General features: G+C 35.6%; 4 protein-coding genes and 1 long non-coding RNA gene across 5 annotated transcripts; 2 read left to right on the forward strand and 3 right to left on the reverse strand.

The window, feature by feature from the left end:
- Window positions 1-580: 580 nt before the first annotated feature.
- Window positions 581-1,396, reverse strand: LOC114726558 (uncharacterized). The gene is made up of 2 exons (XR_003738516.1): window positions 1,312-1,396; window positions 581-981 (listed from the first exon to the last, which is right to left on the reverse strand). It is a non-coding gene; the product is annotated as an uncharacterized LOC114726558 (long non-coding RNA).
- Window positions 778-4,680, forward strand: LOC114726557 (microtubule-associated protein 70-5-like). The gene is made up of 11 exons (XM_028913161.1): window positions 778-897; window positions 1,293-1,378; window positions 1,603-1,668; window positions 1,759-1,929; window positions 2,032-2,202; window positions 2,292-2,447; window positions 2,547-2,693; window positions 3,215-3,286; window positions 3,360-3,917; window positions 4,022-4,170; window positions 4,260-4,680. The coding sequence occupies exons 1-11, from the start codon at window positions 801-803 to the stop codon at window positions 4,276-4,278; spliced, it is 1,692 nt and encodes a 563-aa protein (XP_028768994.1). The 5' UTR covers window positions 778-800; the 3' UTR covers window positions 4,279-4,680.
- An 888-nt stretch (window positions 4,681-5,568) lies between these two features.
- LOC114726564 (pentatricopeptide repeat-containing protein At4g16390, chloroplastic-like) lies at window positions 5,569-7,981 on the reverse strand. The gene has a single exon (XM_028913168.1). It carries the CDS (start codon window positions 7,945-7,947, stop codon window positions 5,827-5,829), a length of 2,121 nt encoding a protein of 706 aa, XP_028769001.1. The 5' UTR covers window positions 7,948-7,981; the 3' UTR covers window positions 5,569-5,826.
- Window positions 7,982-9,456: 1,475 nt separating this feature from the next.
- On the forward strand, window positions 9,457-11,702 carry LOC114726556 (PHD finger protein MALE STERILITY 1-like). The gene is made up of 3 exons (XM_028913160.1): window positions 9,457-9,787; window positions 9,885-10,176; window positions 10,271-11,702. The coding sequence occupies exons 1-3, from the start codon at window positions 9,487-9,489 to the stop codon at window positions 11,700-11,702; spliced, it is 2,025 nt and encodes a 674-aa protein (XP_028768993.1). The 5' UTR covers window positions 9,457-9,486.
- A 7,058-nt stretch (window positions 11,703-18,760) lies between these two features.
- Window positions 18,761-19,937, reverse strand: LOC114726562 (heavy metal-associated isoprenylated plant protein 5-like). Its single transcript, XM_028913165.1, has 3 exons — window positions 19,803-19,937; window positions 19,645-19,726; window positions 18,761-19,552 (listed from the first exon to the last, which is right to left on the reverse strand). Exons 1-3 carry the CDS (start codon window positions 19,812-19,814, stop codon window positions 18,951-18,953), a joined length of 696 nt encoding a protein of 231 aa, XP_028768998.1. The 5' UTR covers window positions 19,815-19,937; the 3' UTR covers window positions 18,761-18,950.
- Between the last annotated feature and the right edge of the window lie 4,277 nt (window positions 19,938-24,214).

Consider the following 24,214-nt stretch of genomic DNA (forward strand, 5'->3'; position numbering starts at 1 on the left):
AGGAAAAAAAGAGAGAGAAGCTAGTTTTAAAATTTTGTTCAAAATTAGACTTTTAAGCAAAGATGGCATTAATTGACAAGTTGGGTGGTATAAATGTGAAAATATATAAATTTGTTCTTTGAAGCCACTTTAGTTCATTGCTTTCAAAGTAGAGTCATGACTGCTTCATTTCTCTTTTCTTAGTTAAAAATACAATCTTGCAGTGACTGACTTTAGAGAAGGGAATGATATAAGCACTATTTTAGCGCTTAAGCAAACAATTCTATGCTGTTTTTTGTATCCATTGATATAGACAGATTATGACAATTTCATTTTTTTTCTTTTAAAAAAAACTGGTAACAAAAACAACTCCAGAAATTTGTAAAAGAGAACCTACCCTCAGTCATTTTCATCACATAGGTTGTGACAAAACTCCCAACAGTTGGATAACAATATATATATTTTTTGCTCAGTCCCAAAATAATTAATATTTCTGCATTTTTTACATCTTCCTTGAAGCCTAGTCATGGTTGCTTCAATATAGGGGAAGGTCGTTTCATTACTGTCAATTCTTTATACGAATGAGTTTACACATCATCTTGAACAGAAACTTGTATCATACTGATTAATTTAATTTACCCACCCAGCTTCCTCCATTTGTTGTTGTTGGTGATTTTGGACTCAGCAGTTTTGTCTTTTTTTTTCCACCACCAATAACCAAACCAAAACAAATACTACTACTACTCTATATAACCCAACAGGCTCCAGTTGTTGAATTGTACGAAGCTGTCTGTGCATTTCTCAGTTTCAAAGAAAGCAACATGGTAAGCTACGAAGAACATGTTGGAGAGGAGCTTCCTCTTGTTCATGCAGACCCAACTGTGCTGCAAATTGATCGTTTGCAAAACCAGCTCAAAGGTTCACATCTCTCTGTCTTGTTCTTCTCTCTTTTCTGCATTATTTTTCTCTCACTTCTGGTTTTCCAGAGTCTTGATCAGGTTCCTGAACGTAAATGAAACACAAATGGCGTTTAGATGAAAGGAACTTCAGAAAATGTTTGTGTGTGACATTACATTACATTTGTTAGTATCAAGATAAATAGTATACAATACATCTGGTCATCTAAAACCTGACCCTACCACTAGTTTCTTCTGAGTTTCATAATTTTCAAATACTTTCTGTTCCACCGATTGCATATACCATCAAGTGAGGGAATGACAATGGAAAAGATGAGTACTGTATAAAAATGATCTTTGGTACTATTTCCAAGTCAGTTGTCTATGTGATGCTAAATTTTGACTTCATTTCTGCAGACAAAATTAAGGACCTAACCACATGCCAGGGTGAAATCAAGGCCTTGAGGTCAACTGAGGCTCTGAAAGATAAGGCTATAGGGGAGGTATATCTTTCAAGCTAGTTTATCCACAATCTCCATATCTCACACAACACCCCATATGATTTGATCCACAGCAGCTCGATGCATGATATACCAAAGTTTCATGCATGTTCTGCGAGCAGAGCGTGCCACAGTTTCCAGCACACTTGTTTGGAAGAGAAGAAGATGTATAGATTTCTTTGTATTATTACTAATATCTCTTGTGAATCTTTTTATTCCAATTTCAGCTGAGAACCCAAGTAAATAAACTGGATGAAAAGCTCCGGATTACCGAGGATATCATTGAACACAAGGTATGTAATTGAACTAATAATAAATATTGGAAGAATGACCAACACTGGTGGACTCTAACATGCATCTATTCAAAATATGGTCATTTACAGAATCTTGAAATCAAGAAACTGGCCAATGAAAAGAAAGATGCACAGGCTGCACAATATGCTGCAGAAGCAGCTCTTAGAAGGTTACATGAAGATCAACAGGATGATGATTCCGTTCCATTTGAGAGCATCATTGCTCCTCTTGAAGCTGAGATTAAAATTTATAAGAATGAGGTACACCTAACGAAATTTTCAGCAACGATAACTTGAAAAACATATATAATAGCATGAGTAAATTGCAGATACTGACAGTACTAGCCTCTGTCTTGGCTTTAGATTTCAGCATTACAAGAGGATAAGAAAGCTTTGGAGCGACTTACAAGGTCAAAAGAATCAGCGTTGCTTGAAGCAGAGAGGATCCTGCGGAGTGCATTAGAAAGGGCCTTGATAGTGGAGGAAGTTCAAAATCAGAACTTTGACTTGAAGAGACAGATTGAGATCTGCCAGGCATGAGTTTCTGTTCTTCCTTTTACATATTTGGTTTCAGTGCTGAATTCATCAGTGGTTCAATCAATTTACAACTACCACATATACAGGAGGAGAATAAAATCCTAGAGAAAACCCATCGCCAAAAGGTTTTGGAAGTGGAGAAGCTTGGTCAAACTATTCAAGAACTTGAGGAGGTCATCCTATCAAGTGGAGCTACTGCAAATACTATTCGTGATTATCAACGACAGATTTCTGAATTGCAAGTAGGCATATCCCATAGATACTGAAATTCTGAGCTTGGTTGCTGAGATTATGACTTGCTAGTTTATCTTTTTGGTAACCGGGTTAGCTTAAACTTTCAGGAGGAGAAGAGGATACTAGAAAGGGAGCTAGCAAGAGTAAAAGTCTCAGCCAACAGAGTTGCAACTGTCGTGGCTAATGAGTGGAAGGATGAAAAAGACAAAGTCATGCCTGTCAAACAGTGGCTGGAAGAAAGGAGGATTATGCAGGTTTATTTTTCGCTCAAAATCCTACCTTGTCTATTCCTAATGATAAGGCAATTTTAAAAGTTGTGGTTTTTCTTGTTATAAGACATTTTACAAAATTATAAGAGTCATTAATATCTTTTTCAAAACTGCCCCAAACAATGATTGAAAAAAAGACTCAGCCGACCTGATAAATAATTGAGCATCCTTTCCCATGCACAAAAAGTCGAAGGGTATTCATTAAGGGCATCAATGGAAAGATGGAACAAATTTTCAAAGATAAACTAATTTTAACTGCTTTCTTGGTTTGTGTCAGGTAGGTAATTTCGTCTTACAAAAGAATGGAGGGAGTAGTTTTCATCAGTCATATAGCACTGATGCTGATAGTTCTAAAATCAAATTATATAAAAGCGGAATTTAATCAACAGAACCTTAGCAGTACAAATTAATTTCGCAGAAAAATGAATAGGCTTCTCTCCTTTAAGATAATAAACTCAGATCAAGTAATAATCACCAAGATCAAATATGCATGCTTGTGTATGCAGGCAGAGATACAACGATTGAAAGATAAGCTAGCAATATCAGATAGAACAGCCAAGGCAGAAGCACAACTGAAGGTATTTAACGGTCTTCTATATGGACATTTAGCACATCTTTTCGGTTATACCTAACGTAGTGTTTTTTCTTCAGGATAAACTAAAGCTAAGGTTAAAAACTCTGGAAGAAGGCTTAAAGCATTTCTCAAGTAACCCCTCTAATTCCAATGCAACTTCTGGGTATCCGAAAACAGAAAAGCCTAACATCTTGGGTTTCCTGACAAACAATGGTGGAATAAGAAAGAGGTCTACATCACAACCAAGAGCAGCTACCATAGGAAGTTCTTTCTTCCAGAAGCCAAATGATAAAAAAACAACGGATATTGCTGCTGGAGACCTAGCAGAAAATGTGTTGAAGAAAGGTATCTGGGCATCAAGAAGTAAAGTAGCCGATAGTGGTGAAAAAGAAAATATGGTTCAGGTGAACACACACGAAAATTTAAATAGGTTCACTGATGAAAAAGAAGCAGCTAAAAATGAATCAAGCATCAACATGGATGAAGAGTCCAATGGCAAGAATAGTAATGATTTGGGCAGCAACGATGTGGTCTCAGGTTTTCTATATGATAGGCTTCAGAAAGAGGTCATCAATTTGAGGAAGTATTGTGAAACTAAAGACAGTAGTCTGCAAGCCAAAAATGATGAAATAAAGGTAGTTTTAACAGCTATCCACTCGCCCAACATGCACGCGCACACCCAGCTTCTTTACCCTCTCTTCTTAAGTAGACCTTAAAGGCATAAAATATTGTTTTTCAGATGCTCACAAAGAAAGTTGATGCACTGACAAAGGCAATGGAAGTAGAGTGGAAGAAAATGAAACGAGAAGCAGCTGCCAGAGAAAAGGAAGCTGCATTAGCAAAATCAGATAATAATAGGAAAAACAGAAGCACAATCTCCTCAAAAAGGTTTTAAGTAAAATTACTTTTGAAATTGGCTTTTATCTATTTAAGATTTTCACTCAAGTCTAACATTGGATCTTATACTGTTGCTGCAGGGTGATGAAAGAACGTTGAAGATTATTTATGTGGACAATATTGAAGGAAAAGTACATATAAATGAAGTATTGTGATTTTTACATGTAAATACAAAAGAGTACTCGGGGATGTGATTTGTTGAAATAAATTTCCACAAGTGACTTTGGGAATCTGACCTGTACATGCAGCAGTGTCCAATGTCTTCCTATACATTTGGATAAATGACAGACTAATGTTTTGTGTTTTTATACAATGGTCAAAACTGTCAAAAGATCAGTAATGGTAAAGAAGCATGCATCAGTAGGAACATGAATCACGAAGAATACTTGGAAAACAGTAGGTGGGCATGGTTGATTGTATGCGATAAAGTGAAAAGGAGAATCTCCCAAAGATGGCTATGGAAAAATAAATTCTGGATGGTTTTTGAGATTTGCCTTGAAAGAATATCTTCAAGCTTCTTTGTGACATGAACTGATGTTTACGTGTGTTAAGCATTAAGGACATTGATCAGGGGTAATCACGGATTAAGCAACTCAGATGCATATACTCTGAAAACAACTCAGCTAAAACAGATCCTATGCCATCTTGTAAGCTGTGATAGAATAATTTACGTTATTAACATCACGCAAAAAATTGAAACTCACAAGAATGATCTTCTCAATGGTTCGTCCAAGGATATAAATAACAACCGGAATTTATTACTCCTACATTGAATGAAAAAATCTTGAAACTGAAGGAATCAGAAGAAAATGTACGTTGGAATTGATTTTCTTACTATTGCCATTGCATTTTAATGATTCATAGAGGCAAACGCACCTGATCTCCAGAATACTTGTATCCTCGCAGCTTTTGAGTAAATTTGATGGAGATCAAGGTAGCATGGATATTTGAGATGCCTTAATTTTACATTTAGCACTATGATATGTTCTATGGGATACTTAAATGGGTTAATCCTTCCACCTCGATAGATAGATTCTGGAAAAGAATTTCCTACCTCATTTGGGTGACCATCAAAATTTTACAATTACCATACACAAATTTCTTACGCAATTGCTTATAAGAACGTTCTGAATATGCGGTGCTCTTCTGGAGTGGTAGGCAAATAAGGCTTCAATTTCTACACTCAACACCCTAAGCCATTAGGCCAACAACAGTTCAAGTTGATGCAGCCGTTGGTATAAATCCCCGCGTATTATGCACGATGGAATTAGTAGGTTAATGTTGTATCCCTTCGCGTATTAAACTATGGTTGAGTTCGGAGCACCCTTGATGTCCTTCGCGTGATATCTCATGAATGAGTGCTAAGCAAGAGTTAAGTCGAGCATAATATAATTGGAAGATAAAGCTTCCTACATCAATAAGCAGCTAAACGGAAATCCAACCACTATATATTCCATACTAACATATTAGTGACAGGTCTTCAATTACTCTATAAGATATCTGAATTAAACATATTATATTCCAAATTCATTAGTACAAAATTTCCGCGCAAGGCAAGGGAAAACGTGTAGAAACTAGGCAGTGCATCAAAAACGTTTTCAATGAAGAGCCTTTCTGAAAACACCTAAAACCATGGAGTTCCAAGAATTATGCAGCAATTAATTCAGGTGACTTCCTGGACTCCAGCCATGACTTTGCTGCCACCTGTGTAGTCAAAAACCAGCCAGCCTGATCTGGGGCCTCGTGGAAGGGAGCACCCATTTCTTTCAAATGTGATTCAAGCACACTTGCCAAACCTTTGTCTGAATACTTGTGTTTTCCATGTCCAGTGTTAATTCCAAGCAGTGGCGGAAGGTCCTCTCCTGATTCCAAAGTCTTGGACAGGTCATTTATCCAAACATGTAATGCAGTAAAAGCAGCTCCAAGAGAGAGACTCTTTAAATGCAAAGCCCATTGAGTTTGAGACCTGGACTGTATATCTGTATATATTTGAAGTGACAGGCCCATATCCAGTAGCTCAGATGCCCTCTCCAACTTATTCAAGTTAACACAGAGATCAATTAGACAGTTGCAAAAGGCCTTCTTTACTTCAGCATCAATTGAATCAAATAGTTCTGATGCTTCCTTTCTAAAGTTTTCGTCATCCTCGGGGTCTTCCACCAAATATCTTACCACAGACCCAAGCTTTGGATTAGCCTTGTCAACACAATCAGTAAGCTTACCAAGTTCTTCTTTTGGTACTAGGGTCATAACATTCAGAAGACAACCACAAAAGCGATCATCTGGAACAATCCCCAAATCCAAGAGCCGATAGAAAGTCTTCACAACATCATCAGTACGCTTGGCTTTTCCATAGCACTGCACGAGTGATGTCAAAACAAATATATTAGGCTCAAATCCAGATTCTATCATTTCATTCAGCATCGCTTCTGCCTCAACTACTTGGCCGCTGCAAGAATATATGGTAATCAAAGATGAAAATGTCCAACTGTCAGGCTTACAAGTTCCTGAATTTTTCATGTCTTCAAAAATTTCAACTGCTTCTTCTGCACAGCCAACATCAGCACACATAGCTAAAAGGGTGTTATAGAGAACCATATTCAATTCCATTCCATTTGCCTTCATTTCCTTATAAACATTGAGAGCATCTTCACTGTATCGCGACCTACAGTAGGCTCGTAAAAGAGATGCATAGGTCGCAAAATTGGGCGTAAACCCATTATTAATCATCTCCCTATATATATTCTTGGCCTGCCAGGGCCTCTTAGCTCTCCCCATGGCATCCAACAGAGTGTTATATACGACCATGTTAAGCTTAGCACCAAGAGCCTTCATCTCTTCATAGACATTTAAGCATCCATCATAATTTCCCGATATCCCATACATCTTAATCAATGTCGAGAATGTTACTGTATCAATGCGCCACTTCTCTGTTCTGGCACGATCATATAGGCTCAAAGCCATATCAACATTACCAGCCCGTCCATAGGCATCTATTATAGCTGAGTATGTGACATCGTCAGGTACACACCCAAAGCTAGGCATCTTCTCAAACCATTCCACGGCCTTCATTGGCATAGAACACATCCTAGCACAGCTTATAATAGTTGAAAAAGTGACATTGTCAGGTTTGACTCCTTTTTCAAGCATTTCATCAAATAGCTTCTCCGCTTTATCATACTCTCTACACTTTCTAAACACCTTCATCGTCACATTGTAAAGAATCACCTCCCTAGTCGGTTTGATCCTCTGCTGGAACAATTTAAGAGCAACCGGGGCAGTTTCGGGATTTTCCATGTTATTTAGAACAACTACAGCGTCTTGTTCTAATATCTTATCCCCCAGTCCCCTCAAAATTTTTGACACTTCTTGTTCATTAGGACTACATGAGTTCAAGGAATCAGCAGTCTTGACAAGGAAACTGTACCTGGCATCATACGATCTTTTCAGAAGCTGTTTAGCCCTGGGGCTTCTCGGATTGACCCAAATGTAGCTTTTCGACGAAGTAGACTTTGCAACTGTGTCATCGCAGTTTTCTTCTTCCATAGACTCGACGTCTTCAGTTGTTGCTTGTGCGATTGGTTCTTGTAACGAAACATGGTTGACATGGAGAAGTGTTCTGGATTGAGGCCCGAGACACGTAACCTTATTTGAGTGAGTAAAGGCTCGTACTTTAAGCTTGTGCGAGGAACACACGGAGCTACAGAAGGTTTGGCGGTCGTGGAGGAGAGAGGAAGGGGAAGAGCAAAGATGGTAAGCCATCTCCATTTGCTCTCGCGGTCTCTCTGCCGAAGAAGAAGAAAACAAAGGCAAAAGCCTTATCGATGGAAGCGAAAAGGATAAGTGATAATTTTACGATATTAACCTTGACCGAAAACGGTTGTCTAATGTAATAAATGGGGCGGGGCGGGGACTCGATTGCCCATTCACCGCGAAGAAAATATCTGACTCTTCTATCTTCGGACCATGGCATTTCAAGACCGCAAGAGGCCACCACTTGGGTGAATTGAAGCAATTATTTTGATACTGCCTCTGATTTTGATAAGTTGACAAATAACCTAACTATATAAATTAAAAAATTAGTTGAAATTAGTTAAAAGTGATAAATGGGTAAGAAATGTATATTTTTTAAATACATTCTTATATATATAGAGATGTAAGAGAGAGAGAAAATAGAAACAAAAAAAAAGAAAACATTTTCAGCAAGTTTCATATAGATTAAGTTAAGAAATCTTGAAATGTATTAATTCTTTCTTAAAATATAACAATTTTTTTAATTTTATCTCTATTTAATATATGTACTTTTTAAAAAGTTAACTATTTACAGTATAATAAATAATTGACAAAATGGTACATTTATATTAAAAACTTAATGAGTTAACTTTTAAATAGGACAAAAAAAAATTTCTCTCTCTGCGTTGTAAAATGGACTAAAGGAGTATGAAAAAAATGTGTATATAATCAATAAACAATAAAAATGAAAAAAAAAAACATATTACCTCATGTTCTTAACATAAGAGCTCGTTTGACTCTTATTTTAGTCATAAATATAAGATCCAAATCCACCTTGTCTCTCATATTTATTTATATTTTTAAGGTAGTTTCTATACTTGATTAAAAGGACTACCTATTTTTTTATAAATAACTAACTTAAGGACCGGATGTAGTATTAAATGTTCATATATCTTTTTAAGTATAATTTATTTAAAAAACAGAGATCAAACTCATTCGAAAAATTGTAGCTTATATGAAAGACCGAAACATAACTTGAGTTGCATGCGCGAATATATAACCATAATTCAACCACATTTCCGTAATCACATATAAAACTAACTGCTCGATGAAACTTCAGAAGTGTGCACATGAACCAAATTAAAAGGATGCAACTAGCTAGAGAAAGGCAACGAACGTGGGAATTAACAAAATATGTTCCAAAACGGTAGTTAGGCAAGAAGTGTTGCATTTGCGTCGCAAGCCTATAAGATAGGAAATAACCACAGAATTTGTAGGAGAAATAAGGGCTCTTCAAAAGCATGGTGCCTATACTTTACTTCCCATTTCGAAGCTCACTGCGACACTTTTTCAAAGAAACCTATTTTTGAATCAAATCATGCAAATAGTACGTAACCTTAATTCACAGGCCACCCCTCTGTCATATCTCATCTCCCTCCAATTTTATTTCCAGGCACTAACTGTGTGAATACTAGAGCCATCTAATTATAAGCGTATATTTAAGAACTTCCTTTGCCTTCCAACATGCTTACTAGTTTCCTCGACCGATCGATTCAAGTATAGATCAGAGAAGAGATGTTATTAGATGTGGAAGTGATGGGAAACAAGAAGAGGAAGAGATGTGGGAGAGTTTTCAGATTCAAGAACTTTGGTGAACCTGGATATCCTGTGGAATTCAGAGGGCCATTTCGTGAGAACGTGAATGCTTTGCTTGAGTTTGCCAATTCAGAATCTAAATACTTAGGTTTTGGAATGCCCATATGGTCTTTCCAACTTGAAGTTCATCGCCACCCTCCTTCTCATATCTTCCTGTTCGTCATTGAAGAAGCAACTGAGACATCCATGAACCGCCACTGCAAGCACTGTCAATATGTAGGTATGTTAAGTGCTTATTTAATTAGTTTTCAACGATTTTCTATCAGTTTATATGTTACATATGGATTTACTTGGTGGGATTTGGTTTGAACATATAGGATGGGGAAATCATTTTATATGCAATAAGAAGTATCACTTTGTGTTGCCTTCGAAGGAGACACTGGCTGCGAGTCTGAGCTGTGAAATGCCGTGTGAAGCAATTACGGGCAACAGCCATAATAACGGTAAGTCAAAATTAATAGAATTAGAGGGCCATATGATGCAAGCTGTTTTTCACTCTAATGGATTTGGGCATTTGCTCTCTGTCAATGGCCTTGAAACCGGGTCGGATCTTGCCGGACACCAGATCATGGACTTCTGGGATCGCCTGTGCACCGGACTGCAAGCAAGGTCAGATATGGAAGTATTCCAAAAATGTCTCAGTTCTATATATATATGATCACAGACTGATATCTTATTTATTTGGTTATTTATATATGTGTAGGAAAGTGAGCTTGAATGATTTGTCACAGAAAAAAGGCATGGAACTGAAACTTATAAACGGAATAGCATATGGTGAGCCATGGTTTGGACGGTGGGGGTACAAATTTGGAAGAGGATGCTTTGGTGTGACTGAATCTACGTACCAGAAAGCCATAGAAGCAATAAGAAGCATCCCGCTTTACCTTCTGAACCCCCAAATTATTGCAGGCAACTCTACTTGCTCCTACCATGACATACCAATCATCTTCTCAAGGTACCAAACACTCTCAGATCAAACCCTAGTCACACTTGGTGACTTGTTCCACTTCATGTTGGAGCTCAAGTCTCAGCTTCCTCGCCGGGAAAACTACGCCGCCGATTCCTATAACACCACCTTCTCTGTTGAAGCCAATTGCCGCTGGTCCCCCAAGAGGATCGAAATGGCTACTAGGGTTATTGTTGAAGCCTTGAAAAGAGCTGAGTTCAGGTGGATTTCAAGGCAAGAGGTTAGGGATGCTGCAAGAACCTACATTGGAGACACAGGTTTGCTAGATTTTGTGTTGAAATCTCTGGGAAATCACGTTGTTGGCAATTATATGGTTCGCCGGAGCTTGAATCCTGTCACCAAAGTTCTTGAATATTGCTTGGAAGACATCTCCAGTATTGTTTCCCCCAGTCATCATCAACAAGGTAGTAGTAATAATAATAATAATAATACTAACAGAAGCATAAAGGACAGGTACAAAATCACAAGGGCTCAAATCACGAAGGACATGTTTTATTTGTACAAGTACATCCTTAAAGACCCCAAACAAACACAAGGATCATCAATTTTCTCAGCAATCCCATTGGCAGCGAGAATAATTCTGGATACTAAGTATCTGATCAAAGAGTATTTCGGAGAGCTTCCTTTTCAAGCTGATCTTGGGATGACGGACGGAAAACTAAGTCTTCACTGTACAATAATGTTGAGAAACTACAACAATGTGTTAAGGATGCCACCCTACGAGTGTATCACATTGAGAAGTGATGCCAACATTAATGACCTGAAACTAGACGTTGAGAGAAACTTCAGAGAGATATATTGGGGATTAAGGAGTTTTTGTGTGGATTCGATTAAGAACTTGAAGGTTTGTGGCGGGAATGAGCTGGTGTTTGAGATGGTGGAAGTGGGTAGCAAGCTGGTGGTTGAAGGATCGATTGATAATAACGTTAATGGGGACATCATAAGTAACATCGGAGAGATTTGCGAAGTTAATGATAATAATGGGATGGTTGTGGAATGTGGTTGTGGGACCAAGGAAGACGATGGAGAGAGAATGGTGTGCTGTGATATTTGTGAAACTTGGCAGCATACGAGATGTGTTCGGATTCCCAACGATGAACAAGTTCCTTCTATATTTCTCTGCAAAAGATGTGAACAAGAAATTGTTATGTTCCCTTCGTTGCCATAGATATGTATACAATAGTATTATGTTTATATTATCATATCCATATGTGTGTGTGTGTATCTCTTCGGCAAAAACCAAATTCCGATTTAATTTGGAGTCTTTTTGGCTTGGTTTCATCACGAATACCATGAAAGAGAGAATAATGCTGGTTGCATTTACTGTTATCTTTTTTTTTTTTAATCCAATTGTAAATTTATGTCAACTTTGACGATATCTGCAGTTGTTTGTTGCAGAAGAACATTTGGGGTTTTTTTTTCCTGTGCGACATTTGAGTTAATAATAAAGAGTTAAGAACTCCATCATCTCCTACATTTCAAAAAAAAATTATTTGAAAAATGACAAAGTGCCGTGGTAACGTAGAAAACACTACAGCCAATAAAAAAATATTTGAAAAATGACAAAAGGGCCATGATAAAAAAATGACTATAATGTAAAACGTACTGGCACTTGCAATGACTGATATGAAGATATATATATATAGATATATATATATATATATATATATGATAATGCGATATGAGCAGCCAATAAGTGAGGCTTTTCTTGTTTTTTACTTTTCTAAACATAAAGGTAAATGGGGAACAAAGCAGAAATTTTTAACTCTTAACTCGTTAGCTCGCAATAAATCAGACGTATATTATTATTGTTGTTGTTGTATAATATCACAATACAAAAACAGCTTAATTAATTAAGACTTACTATTATAAAAAACCCACCAAAAATTTTTTAATATAGTTTGACAGTGATAAGTATGGAAAAAGAGGAAGTGATCCGGAGACCTAATTAAGTAAACAAATTAAGCTAACAAGTAACAATTTCTCTCTCTCTCTCTATATATATATATATTGACAATCCCAATTCCTAATCCTCAAAATAGCGCAGTTTTGTACCATTGATGACGCCTTGCCAAGCAAGCTTTTTTAAAATATATATACTCCTCCGGTCCTTATTATAAGACCCCATTTGACTTTTTATTTGGTCCTAATTATAAGACCCCAATCCATTTTGTCTCTTATATTTATGCATTTTTTTCCAAGATAATCCTTCTAATAATGATAGTTTTAGTCAATATACTTAATTAGCAAGGATATTTTAGGAATGACAACACTTATTATTATAAATAACCAACTTAACTTACTTCCTTAATCTCCTCAAATAAGTCAATTGGGTCTTATAATTAGGACGGAGGAGTATATATATAGCATGATTAAGGAGCTAATACCTAGATACCTAACAACTTAAATTGAGAACCCTGATATTACATTTTTTTGGTTTGAGAGACTGTTAGATACACCTCTACTTTTAATAGAGGACTTAATTGTTAAGTTAATTTTGATCCTAAATATAAGAATTATTTTTTATATTTATCAATTTTTTTTAAATTACCCCATGAATACTCCCTCAACTATAATTAAGTAAGTGAAGGAGGAAGGATATTAAGAAAAATGATTATGGTATTTTAGAAAAAACATATCATATTTCTTATAATTAACTGACTTACCTAACTTATTTAATCTAATAAATTAGTTAAATAAACCTAAGGGGGTGTTTGGCTTTTTTGCCAAACACCCCCATTTTTTTTAAAACCAAGGTTTTGCCCAACAAAACCTTGGTTCCAGATAAGCTGGTGGGCGTAGCTTCTGAGGCAGCTCGCGGAGGGAACAAGCACGCGGGGGGGGTAGTCATTCAGGGTAGGGTGTTCAAGAATGACCCATCCCGGTCGGCCCGTTCCGGTCCGGTCTTATTGGAACGGGACGGATCCGTCCCGAAATTTTTCGGGACGGGACAAAAAAAGGACCGGGACGGGACGGGACGGGGTCGTCCCGTCCCGGTCCTGTCCCGGTCCTTTTTTTTTTTAATTTTTTATTCCATTTATATAATATTATTTTTTATATTTTTTAAGATTTGAGACTATGTATGGAACTATAGATATATTTATTAGAGTTTTTATATTTTTAATGATTTGAGATTATTGATGATTAGAATTTTTAGCAAGTTTTTATTGTGTTAAAAGCTTTTGTTTAGAGTTTTTAATGATTATTATATGTAATATTTTAAGTTTTTATTTAAGAGTGTCCAAAAAAATAAATAAAAAATAAAAAGATGTTTTTATAAGATTTAAGCCCAAAAAAACAAATTAAAAAAATCAGATTTTATTTAAAAAATTTTAAAATTTAAAAAAAATTAAAAAATTAAAAAAAAAAAAGGGTTCGGGACGTCCCGGTCCCGTCCCGGATCCGTCCCGTCCCGATCGGGACCGGGACAACCCCGGGACGGGCCGGGACACGAGACAGAAAATCTGTCCCGTTACTGTTCACCGGGACGGAACCGGGACGGGCCTGTCCCGGTCCCGATCCGTCCCGTGAACAGCCCTAATTCAGGGGGGCGGGTAGTCATTCAGCACCGGGGGTAGTCATTCAGCGGGGGGGGGCGTTAGTCATTCAGCACGCGTGGGGGTAGTCCGAAGTTATGAAATATATTTGGCAAAATAAATCATTTTTTAAAAACATATTTATTTATTTTATTAATATATATACACACTAATTTCTTATTATTTATATTATTTATGCCATATTTATTATGTTGTCAAAATATATATTATAATAAATTTATTACTAACTCCGGTCCTAATTATAAGACCCAGTTGATTTATTTGAGGAAATTAAGGAAGTAAGTTAAGTTAGTTATTTGTAATAAATAAGTGTTGTCATTCCTAAAATATCCTTGCTATTAAGTGTATGGCTAGAACTATCATTATTAGAATGATTATTTGGAAAAAAATGCATAAATATGAAAGACAAAATGAATTGGGGTCTTATAATTAGGACCAAACAAAAAGTCAAACGGGGTCTTATAATAGGACCGGAGGTAGTACTTCAAATAAACATATATTATGAAATATATATTATATGTAATTATCATTTAAACTTATGTCCTTTTTAGTAATTTCTACATATCAAAAAGCACTTCTGACAATAATTATCCAAACACTCTCACTTTATCAGAATCACCTTTTCAGAAAATCTATTCTTTCAAAATCTATTCTCTTCAAAATCTATTATCCAGAAACTATTTTGCAAACCATGGTTTTGCCTCATCCAAACACCCCCTTAGTTGGTCATGAGGAGCTAGACCCAAGCTCCCCTTGGCCCTTGATACGCGCATTTTGTTTGTTCGTTTTTTGACACTCACGCACAAACACAGTCTCCGTACATGTAGTTTATTCTTTTTGTCAAATTTGGTCGAAGTTGTATCCAACTTGGCTTCTTCAATTTTATAGCCTCCTGTAGGGACCATGGGCTGCCAAAAATCCACTTCAACAACCATTTTCATGCGTGGGAAATCAATTCGGTGTCTCTGATTAAAAAAACGAAATATGCATAATATTTATTGTATTTTTATAATTACTTATTCACGTTTTCATTTAATCACTTGAATACTATTTTTTATTTATAAAATTGTTCTTTTATATTTTCCATTAACCTAGCTCATTTTCTCACACATATACATAAACGATTAGTAAATTGAAGTTGATGAATATAAAAATAAATATAATTTATTTATGCATAAAATTGAGATTACATATGTTTTCCGATATGTTTTAAGTAGAGGAAGTTGGATGACTGAAGTTAAAAATATATAATTCATTAATAATAGATCTTCTATGAAGAAAACAATTGAGATTATTTCGTATAATTACAAAACAAATTTTTTTATCAAGTTATAGTTGCCAATCATTTTCATAAATAATTAATGGAATCGCTTATAAAATGCAACTACATACTATCTGACAATATAATACCCACCCCTTATTTTATTTATGAGTGAAGAATTTTTTTTAAATAACTTTAAAATATTTCTTTTCGTAAAAAGCAATCACATCGCTTCCCCAAAATAGATTGTGAATAAATATTACAATTTTATGATCAGTAATGGACCACTGATGTGGTTCTTTATTTTATTTGGATTGCCATGTCCACACGAAAACTAAAATAAAATACAACACCAATTCATTGTGTTATCTGACTCACTCCTTATTACCCAACTCGGCAACTAGTATATATATTTTTCAATTTTGAATTATGTAAATGTGTATTAATTAATTACTTGTCACATGGGATTAATTTAATAAACGAAAAATTAATTACGCGGCCGATTAAAAAAAGGGACAACAATTAACTTGACAACAGTTATGTTGTCTCCATGGAAACGTGCTGACACGTCGATAAAAGGATCTAATGTTGTTCATTACAACTGAGATCCCGCCGTGAAAAACTGCAAATTAACTGAATTAACTTAATTATGTAATTAACTCTGAGTGTATTGTTCATAATAATGAAGCTAAATTCAGACCTGAATATAATTGGTTTTTTACTACTTTTTTTTATTAATTATTAATTTGCAAGGAATAAGATATATATGAATCGTTAGTTAAAAAAAGATATATATGAATCAAAGGAAAAAATTTTCTGAAAAATCCTCCATTAAAATTCAAAGGTACTGGAAATAAATTTGCATAAAAATTCATGTGTATTTTTTTTAACTTCGTATAATATAACTTTATTTATATACAAATTTAAAACATTTACACAGCTAAAAATATGTTGTATGTGATTGAAAAAAGAGTTGACTTAATTCACATCCATTTTCAAATAAGATAGGGATTTTTCAGAAATTATTAAAGATTTAAGATTTAAGTGATGAAAAAAAATGAAGCCGCGGTGGCTGGAAATAAATCTACCAGGTTATGATGAAGAAAATGAGGAGAGAATCTGTACGGGGCAAAGCATGTGGGTGGGCTAGGTGGATGAGAATGCAGACAAAATCTTAGCTTCAAAATAATATTGAAATGATGTGATACTACCTGCTTTAATATATTCCATTTCTGGTATAAATTTTGTTTAATTTTTATTTTGATTCTAAATATAGTTTTAATATATTTTATCTTTTATAGTTATCAATTTTTTTAAGATAATCTGTTAATAATAATACTTAATTAGTAAAGATATTTTAAGTAAAGCAATACATATTTATTATAAATAACTAATTTAATTAGTTTTTTTAATCTATTCAAATTAGTTAACAAATTCTTATATTAAGCACTGAAAATAATTATATTTCAAATTAAAAACATAAAACAAGGTTTGTTTTTAATTTGTCTGTTCTCTGGTTACATTATTGATAGATCATATTATTGCGTATGTCCAATAAATTATTCCTTGTTTCGACTTAATCTCTTGCTTGCCAACGAAAGCCCCCTGTCCTATCTCCTCTTTTTTCATAATTCATTTATTTTTTATTAAAATAAAAAATAAATTAATTTTAATATAATATAAAATCCTAATAATATTATCCAAAATTTAAATATTCCGGCAATACGTATATGAGGTCCATCTAATTATATACGAGAATAAATCTCTTCGTAATTGTTACCGTGTGAAGAAGAGCTGCCAGATAACGAGATCTGTTGATATTTTTTGGGTTAACATTTAAGCCTAAATTAAGTTTATAGATATTTTCTATTTAACTATGTTTCATTCAAATATAAGATTTCCTACATTTAATTTAATTTTAACATAGGTACTCCTCGGTCTTAAATGTAAAACCCTTATACTAGTGAGTATAAGGGTCTTACATTTAGGACGGAGGAGTATATTTTTATGTTATTTCCTAAGCTCCTTATATAAATAAACGACAACATGACAATAATTTAGTGATTGATTTTTTGGTGGAAATATAATAGTTGTCGGTGAGCAACATTTGAAAAAAGCAAAAGGACAGAACAGAAAATAAAGAAACATTGAAGTCAGGTATGGCATTGAAGTGAGTGTGAAAATAAATAACAGAACTCAACAAATTAAAATGATCTCATATCATGATGTTTGGTGAAAGCAGATAATGTTGCAGACAGGGACAGTGTCCTCCCTTCTTGTCCCTTTCACTTTCGCCCTAAGAAACCTTCGTTAATTCACTATTTCATCCTCTCTTTTTTTTAATTATTTATGCAACAAAATTACTTCATCTTTTTATATACTTATCAATTAAATTAATTCATATTTTAAGTCATTTTCATTCCTTCAGGCTTCAGTCATACTCCTAGTCATTTTTAGATAAACTTGGTGAAAATATCCATTTAAAAAATGATAACATTTCTTACACAAAAAATATTAATACTTTAATTCATATTAATACTCATTAGTAAATTCAATAAAATTTTGTAATTTTTTATAGAGGCAAATTACTATTGCAAAAAAAAAATCAGTCCTTGCATATAAAACAACAGAGAAAGTGAGTACTATTTTAATCCTTAATATAAAAACCATTTAAATTTAAATTTAATTTTAAATATAAAATCTTAATTTACTTTGTCTTATATATATAATCTATTCTCTAAAAGTATGTTAAGAGAGTTTTTATCTGATGATAGTTATGATTGAAAAAGACATTTTAGAAAAATCAACTCATATTTATTATCAATACATAACTAATTTTATTAATTTATTCAAATTAGTCGGATAGTTTTATATATTTAACTTCTACCTGCTCCACCTTCTTCTTCTAGACTTCCTTAACATTTGTATTTCAAGATGCTGTTTAATTAGTGTCGACAAATTGCTTCACTAATGATTTCACAAAATCGATTAGTCGCTTCATGTTTATCCTTCAAGGGAGAATTAACAATCACCAAGTAGATCCTTAATTTCAACGTTGCTTAAAATCTCTCATTAATTTGTTGAAAAAGCGATAAAGCGAAGGGTTGAAAGCTACGAGAGGATGTTTATATCCTCCGTGCCTGTCAATTCGTGATGTCATTCACTAATCTATGGCAGCCAAACACGCGTTGCCACTCACTCCCCACCTTCCTTACCTATTGTTTCATTTCAATACTCCCCTTCTTTTCCGCTAGGTTGTTGCCTTTTGAGGTAAAATTATCATCTTCATTATTTATCATTACCTAAATTTATGATGGGTTTTACGCTTCATTTGTGAACTTGAGCTATTTGGGTAATAAACTTGACAATATAAGATTGTTCAGCAATTTTTCTTAAATATTGTATCGATTTTAAGAAGGCGAATATTTATTAACTCGAATGAATCAGATCTGAAACATGTACCAAAAACCTATAAATAATGATAATAACAATAATAATACTTATAATCTCTTAGTTATGGTCGGCCCACCGTTTATTTCCCCCGTTTCACACGAACACTATTCATGAAGGAAAAAAGAAAGTTGAATTTGAGCAGCATTTACATGATTGAACAGCCCTGTGGGTTTTCTTCGCTGAGGTATTGATCGCAGCGGCTGACGTAGACCGGCCTTCCTCCGACGCCGTAGCTGTCGTAAACGGGCCTCCCATAATATCCGTCGTAAACGATGGCAGGCACAGGCTGGACGTACCCATGGTGGTATGGCCCAGAAGGATACCCTTCATAGTACGGCGCAACAACCATCCCGGCCGGAATCGCCACCGGCGGTGGTGGTTGAACCTGCATCGCGACCGGGCCTGCAGGCGTCGGCTTGGAATCGGCGGGCTTGTTGTCCTTGGGCTTGTCGGCAGGTTTGTCGCCGCCCTTGTCCTTGGGTTTGTCTCCACCATCCTTCTTAGGACCGGCGTCTTTCTTTTTCTCACCTTCTCCGCCGCCGCCCTTGGGCTTGTCGCCATCGGACTTAGGCTTGTCGCCGTCTTTCTTCTTGTCGTCAGGCTTCTTAGGTGGTTCGACGATTTCAATGCTCTTAATAGCACCGCCTCCCTTGCAGCAGAGTTTGTCTCGGATTTTCTCCGGGTCACAGCACACCACAGTGATGTTCACCATGTTCTGCTTCTCGTCAAACACCTGGGATCGAACTTCTGGCAAAACGCAGAAGAAGAAGAAAAGGAAAAGAATTAGAGTGGGGAAACAGAGAGAAGAGAGAAATGAGAGAGGGGAGAAGGATACTGACGAGGGATTTTGCAGAGAACCTTCTTGACCTTCTTGCAGCACTTGGAGCACTGAAGGTCAACCTTGAGCCTCATGAGAGCGACCTGAAGAGTGAGAGTGATGGAATTCAGAAACTAAACAGAAAACCAGAAGAAGAAGAAGAATAGAAGAAGGTATTACCTTTTCAGCCATGGTAGAGGGAGGAAGAAGAAGAAGAGAAGGGGGTTGTGGGGTGAGAAACAGAGGCGGAGAGAGGAATGAGATAGGAAGGAAGGAGTGAGATGATGAAGCTGGCTGTGAGGACTCGTGAATGAGGTGGTGATGGGTGAGCGAGAGAGAGAGATTAAGAGTTATATAGGTTAGATTAATCAATGCTTTGACTATTCCATCCCATTAATTAAGGCCTCGGGTCAGGCCCATGTGCGGCCTTGTGACTCCTGGGCTCTTCCTTTTTTCCACTCACAAATCACAAGCTCACATGACATAAACACCCATAAGCAAGGAACAAAAAACCGGACCGGGTATTAAACCGGTTGAGACAGTGGGTCAAGGGTTACTGGTCGGACCGAGGTCGGACCGGGGTCGGACCGGTCATATTAAAATAAAATAATTTAATTCATAATATTATGTATCTTGTTGATAAAAATGCAACCAGTAAAGGATATACTCCTCATCAATTGAATACGATGTATCTTGTTGACTCCATCTTAAAACTTTAAAAGTACTATCAATTGTGATTGAGGGGGGGCAGAAGCAAGAACGGTGAATGCTGTTTATAAGCTTATTTGTTGCGATGCCTTAACATTAATTTACTTACAGTTCCAAATTCCAATGCAAGGCAAGTATATTTTTGCCATAAATCATATCCTCTATCTCTCAACTAAAGATTTTTCTCTTGTTAAAATTAAAAACGAAAAAAAGATACTTTTCCTAGGTACAATCTTTACATGCGCAGCAGCGTAGGAAATAACCGGTTATCTCCTCCCTTCCCAAACCTTTCGTTCAACAGCAAAAGAGAAAGAAGGCACAATCCAGCTGAAAGGGAAAATATTTGAGCTTACCCACACACAACTTAATGCATCGAAGACGAAGGGAACGCTAACTTGCGATGAAGCGATTTTGGGGCTTAGACCTGCGGCAACTTGCGATGATTGCGATTTTTCATTTTGGGGCTCAGACCCTCAGACTTACGAGCTTAGATGGTTGAGGGAGACCGGAGATCAGACTTGCGAGATTGCGATTTTGGAGCTCTGCCGAACAAGGAGCTCTGCCGGAGATCGCCGTGCTGTCAGTGACGCCAGGGAGCAAGGATTTTGGAGGAGGTGATTTTGGTTTTAGGGAGGGAAGCGAGATGCTATTTTGCGAGCCAGAGGAAATGGGGAATCAGATATTCAGATTCGGGGGAGGGAAATAGGGGGAAGTCGACGGGAAAGGGAATTAGGAAAGGAAGAAGGAATTTTTTTTTTAAACGGAACCGGCTGACCCAGTGAACCGGGATTACCCGGTTTTGTACCGGTTATGACCGGTTCAACCGGTTCTTTACCGGTTCGATAGGATCCCGGTTCAACTCCTTAACCAGACCGGACTGCAGACCGGTTCACCGGTTTTCCGGTCGAACCGGCCGGTCCGGTCCGGTTTTTTTTTTTCCTTGCCCATAAGTATCTCTAACATCGCCAAAAACAAATTCAGCATTAAATAAATGTGTTTTGGTATTCCCTCCCGGCCTCCGCCTCCGCCTCCGGGACCTTTTGTTTTTTGGCCAGTAACCCTCACATATTTCGTGTTTGACAGATTTAGGGTGTGTTTGGATGAAACCAAACCGTGATTTGAAAAAGTGATTCTAGAAAATAGATTCCGGAGAGAATATTCTGTGAAGAATAGATTTTGTAAAAAAGTGATTCTGAGAAGTAAGAGTGTTTGGATAGTTGTTATCAGAAGCACCTTTTATACATACAAATTACTAAAAAAAAACATAAGTTAATGATAATTACAGAAAAAATAAATTTTATGATATATTTTAATTTGAAAGAATAAAATTGTTAATAATATATTTTTACCAACATAATTAATAATACATAAGATAATATAATTAATAAATAATTAATATGTATATATATTTATAAAATAAAATTTTTTGCTTTTTTCCAAACCATAGTTTTGGAGCTAAAAAACCATGGTTGATCCAAAACCATGTTTTTGGTTTTTGGGTGGGTGTTTGGGTGACTTAATCTCCAAACCATGGTTTGGGGTGTCACCCAAACACACCCTAATTAGTCATAGATACCAGATTTCATTCTATTTTATTATATATTTATTTTTTAAAAAAATTAATTTGCTTAACTCATCTACTTGTATATAATATAATGTTACACACAAATATTTTAAAGATATCAAATTATATTTATTATAATCAATTAATTTATTTTATTTTTTGGAATTTACTCAAATTAATTAAGTAGCTTATTATTTATTTAAAGTTGAGAAAGTATTGAAGTATTGAAAAAACATTTACAAAGTGAATGGATTCTTATTTTTTTAAAAAAAAAAAAAGCAAAGCGCCCGATTTATGACTGAAAGGAGTAAAAAAAAAAAAAAAGCGCCCACGGAAATAATATAAGCCGCTGTTTGGTATATGTAAAAATCATAATCATAAATGATTAAGTAATAAAGCGATTCATTTGGATTCTCTCTTTAGGAATGTATATGCTCTCTGGCCCTCGCTCTAGGGCTGAGCAATGGCGGGCTGGGCTAACCCGAAGGTTAGCCCATAGCCCGCCCATTTATTCATAAATGGGCAATGGGCTAACCCATAACCCGGTAGTAGCCCATTTAGCCCATATTAAATGGGCTACGGGGCAGCCCGTTTGGGCTGACCGGGTTATGGGGTAACCCATTTATTTTTTTAAATTTTTTCAGTATAATTATTTTATATATGTAACCTTATGAAGCTGTCAATAAATTTTGCATGCCAAATAGCAAATCAAATATGAAATAACATAACCATATTCAATCACACAACCTCACTTAGATTCGCAAACAATTAAAGTCTGATAAAATCATAAAAATAGTCACCAATCATAAAGTCTCATAAACTTTGAAAGTTCCAACTTTTACCTAAAGGATAAAATAAAAACTTAGACAAGTATGAAGGTTTGATAAAATATGAATGAGAAACATATCATCAATTAAATGAAGAATAAAAAATTTTAAAAAATTTAAAACTTAAATGGGCGGGTATAGGTAGCCCAATACCTTGCCCATAGCCCAACCCGTTTAATGGGCTACCCCGCCCATTTAAGCCCGCCCGTTTATAATCTCTTATTTGGGCGGGGTTAAATGGGGCAAAAAATTCATGGGTTATGGGCGGGGCTAGCGGGTAATGGGTTGTTGCTCACCCCTACCTCGCTCTATCTTCAAATTTTTTAGATTTTTTTATATGAATCTGGTGGCAAAAAAAAGAAGGATTTTCATATGAATCATTTAGATTTCATTCTTTTAAAAAAGTATTATTCTTTCTATTTCGGAAGGAGTAAAATGCAGAATAAATATCATTTTTAATGGTGACTTTAACAAAAATTAAAATGAATAAAAGTAGGTGAATTAGGACCAAAGCTGAGAAATATTAAATGGAGGGGGGTGGGGATTGGTTAAAAGCATGAACTGGAAAACGCTTGAGTTGTTAGTGGACAGACACAGAGAGGTGTCCAGATCTGTGGGGCCCACAAGAAAGAGAGTCAAAATCGGCATGTTCCTTGAAAACAGAGGAACTCACCAATCATTCTTAATATTCCAATTCTTCCCCGACTTCATTTGTTGCTTCTTTTAACTCTTCTCTCAATCTTGAAAATGTTATGCTTCATGCGCATATTACTTGAATAATGAATGTCACAAATTTAACCAACTGATGTTTTAACTGTGAATGCAGAAAACGCTTTAGAAGAAACTACTCATAACTTCTAATTGAGCTCGACAAAGTTGAATATGATCCAATCAAATGACCATTGTACCAAAATATCACGAGTTTATAATCTAAAATCAATGGTAAGCTATAAAATTAATACAGAGAGAATCTAGATTATTTGGGTGTGGTTTAGATTAGTGATTGGATGGGAGTCTTTTTCATTCAAAACTGAAATTTGTGATTATGCGATTGTCATTGTTCGCTGCTTTTCTTTGTTTGTTTCGGAGAAGGAAAGGAAATCCTGTCATTCAGACCACAAGCTGGCCATCTGATTCCGTGGGCTCAGTGCTATCAAAACCTGTTAGGAAAAGAACAACCGATTGCTGTTCAATACACAACACACGTTTCTGTTGGACTTTTAGTGGTTGCAATGGCTTTTCTGGTTAGCATTAGTTGGATTTTGATCCTCATTATTGTGGTAAAATCTAGACAATCTAACATCCCAGATTTGATGTTTTTAATTTGTAACTTTTAAATAATAAATTCATTTATTTCCCACAAATTGAACTTTCACCTTAGATTCTGATATGAACAGTCCAAATTACGCATTCATCAGTTTTCATGTATTTTATTGTCAGCTCCTTCTCTCTTTTCCACGGACGTCATTAATGCATAAATAAAACACAAACAC

The sequence above is a fragment of the Neltuma alba genome, unplaced genomic scaffold (genome assembly GCF_004799145.2).
Source record: "Neltuma alba isolate B1F8T4 unplaced genomic scaffold, ASM479914v2 tig00012389_pilon, whole genome shotgun sequence".
Classification (NCBI taxonomy): Eukaryota; Viridiplantae; Streptophyta; class Magnoliopsida; order Fabales; family Fabaceae; genus Neltuma; species Neltuma alba.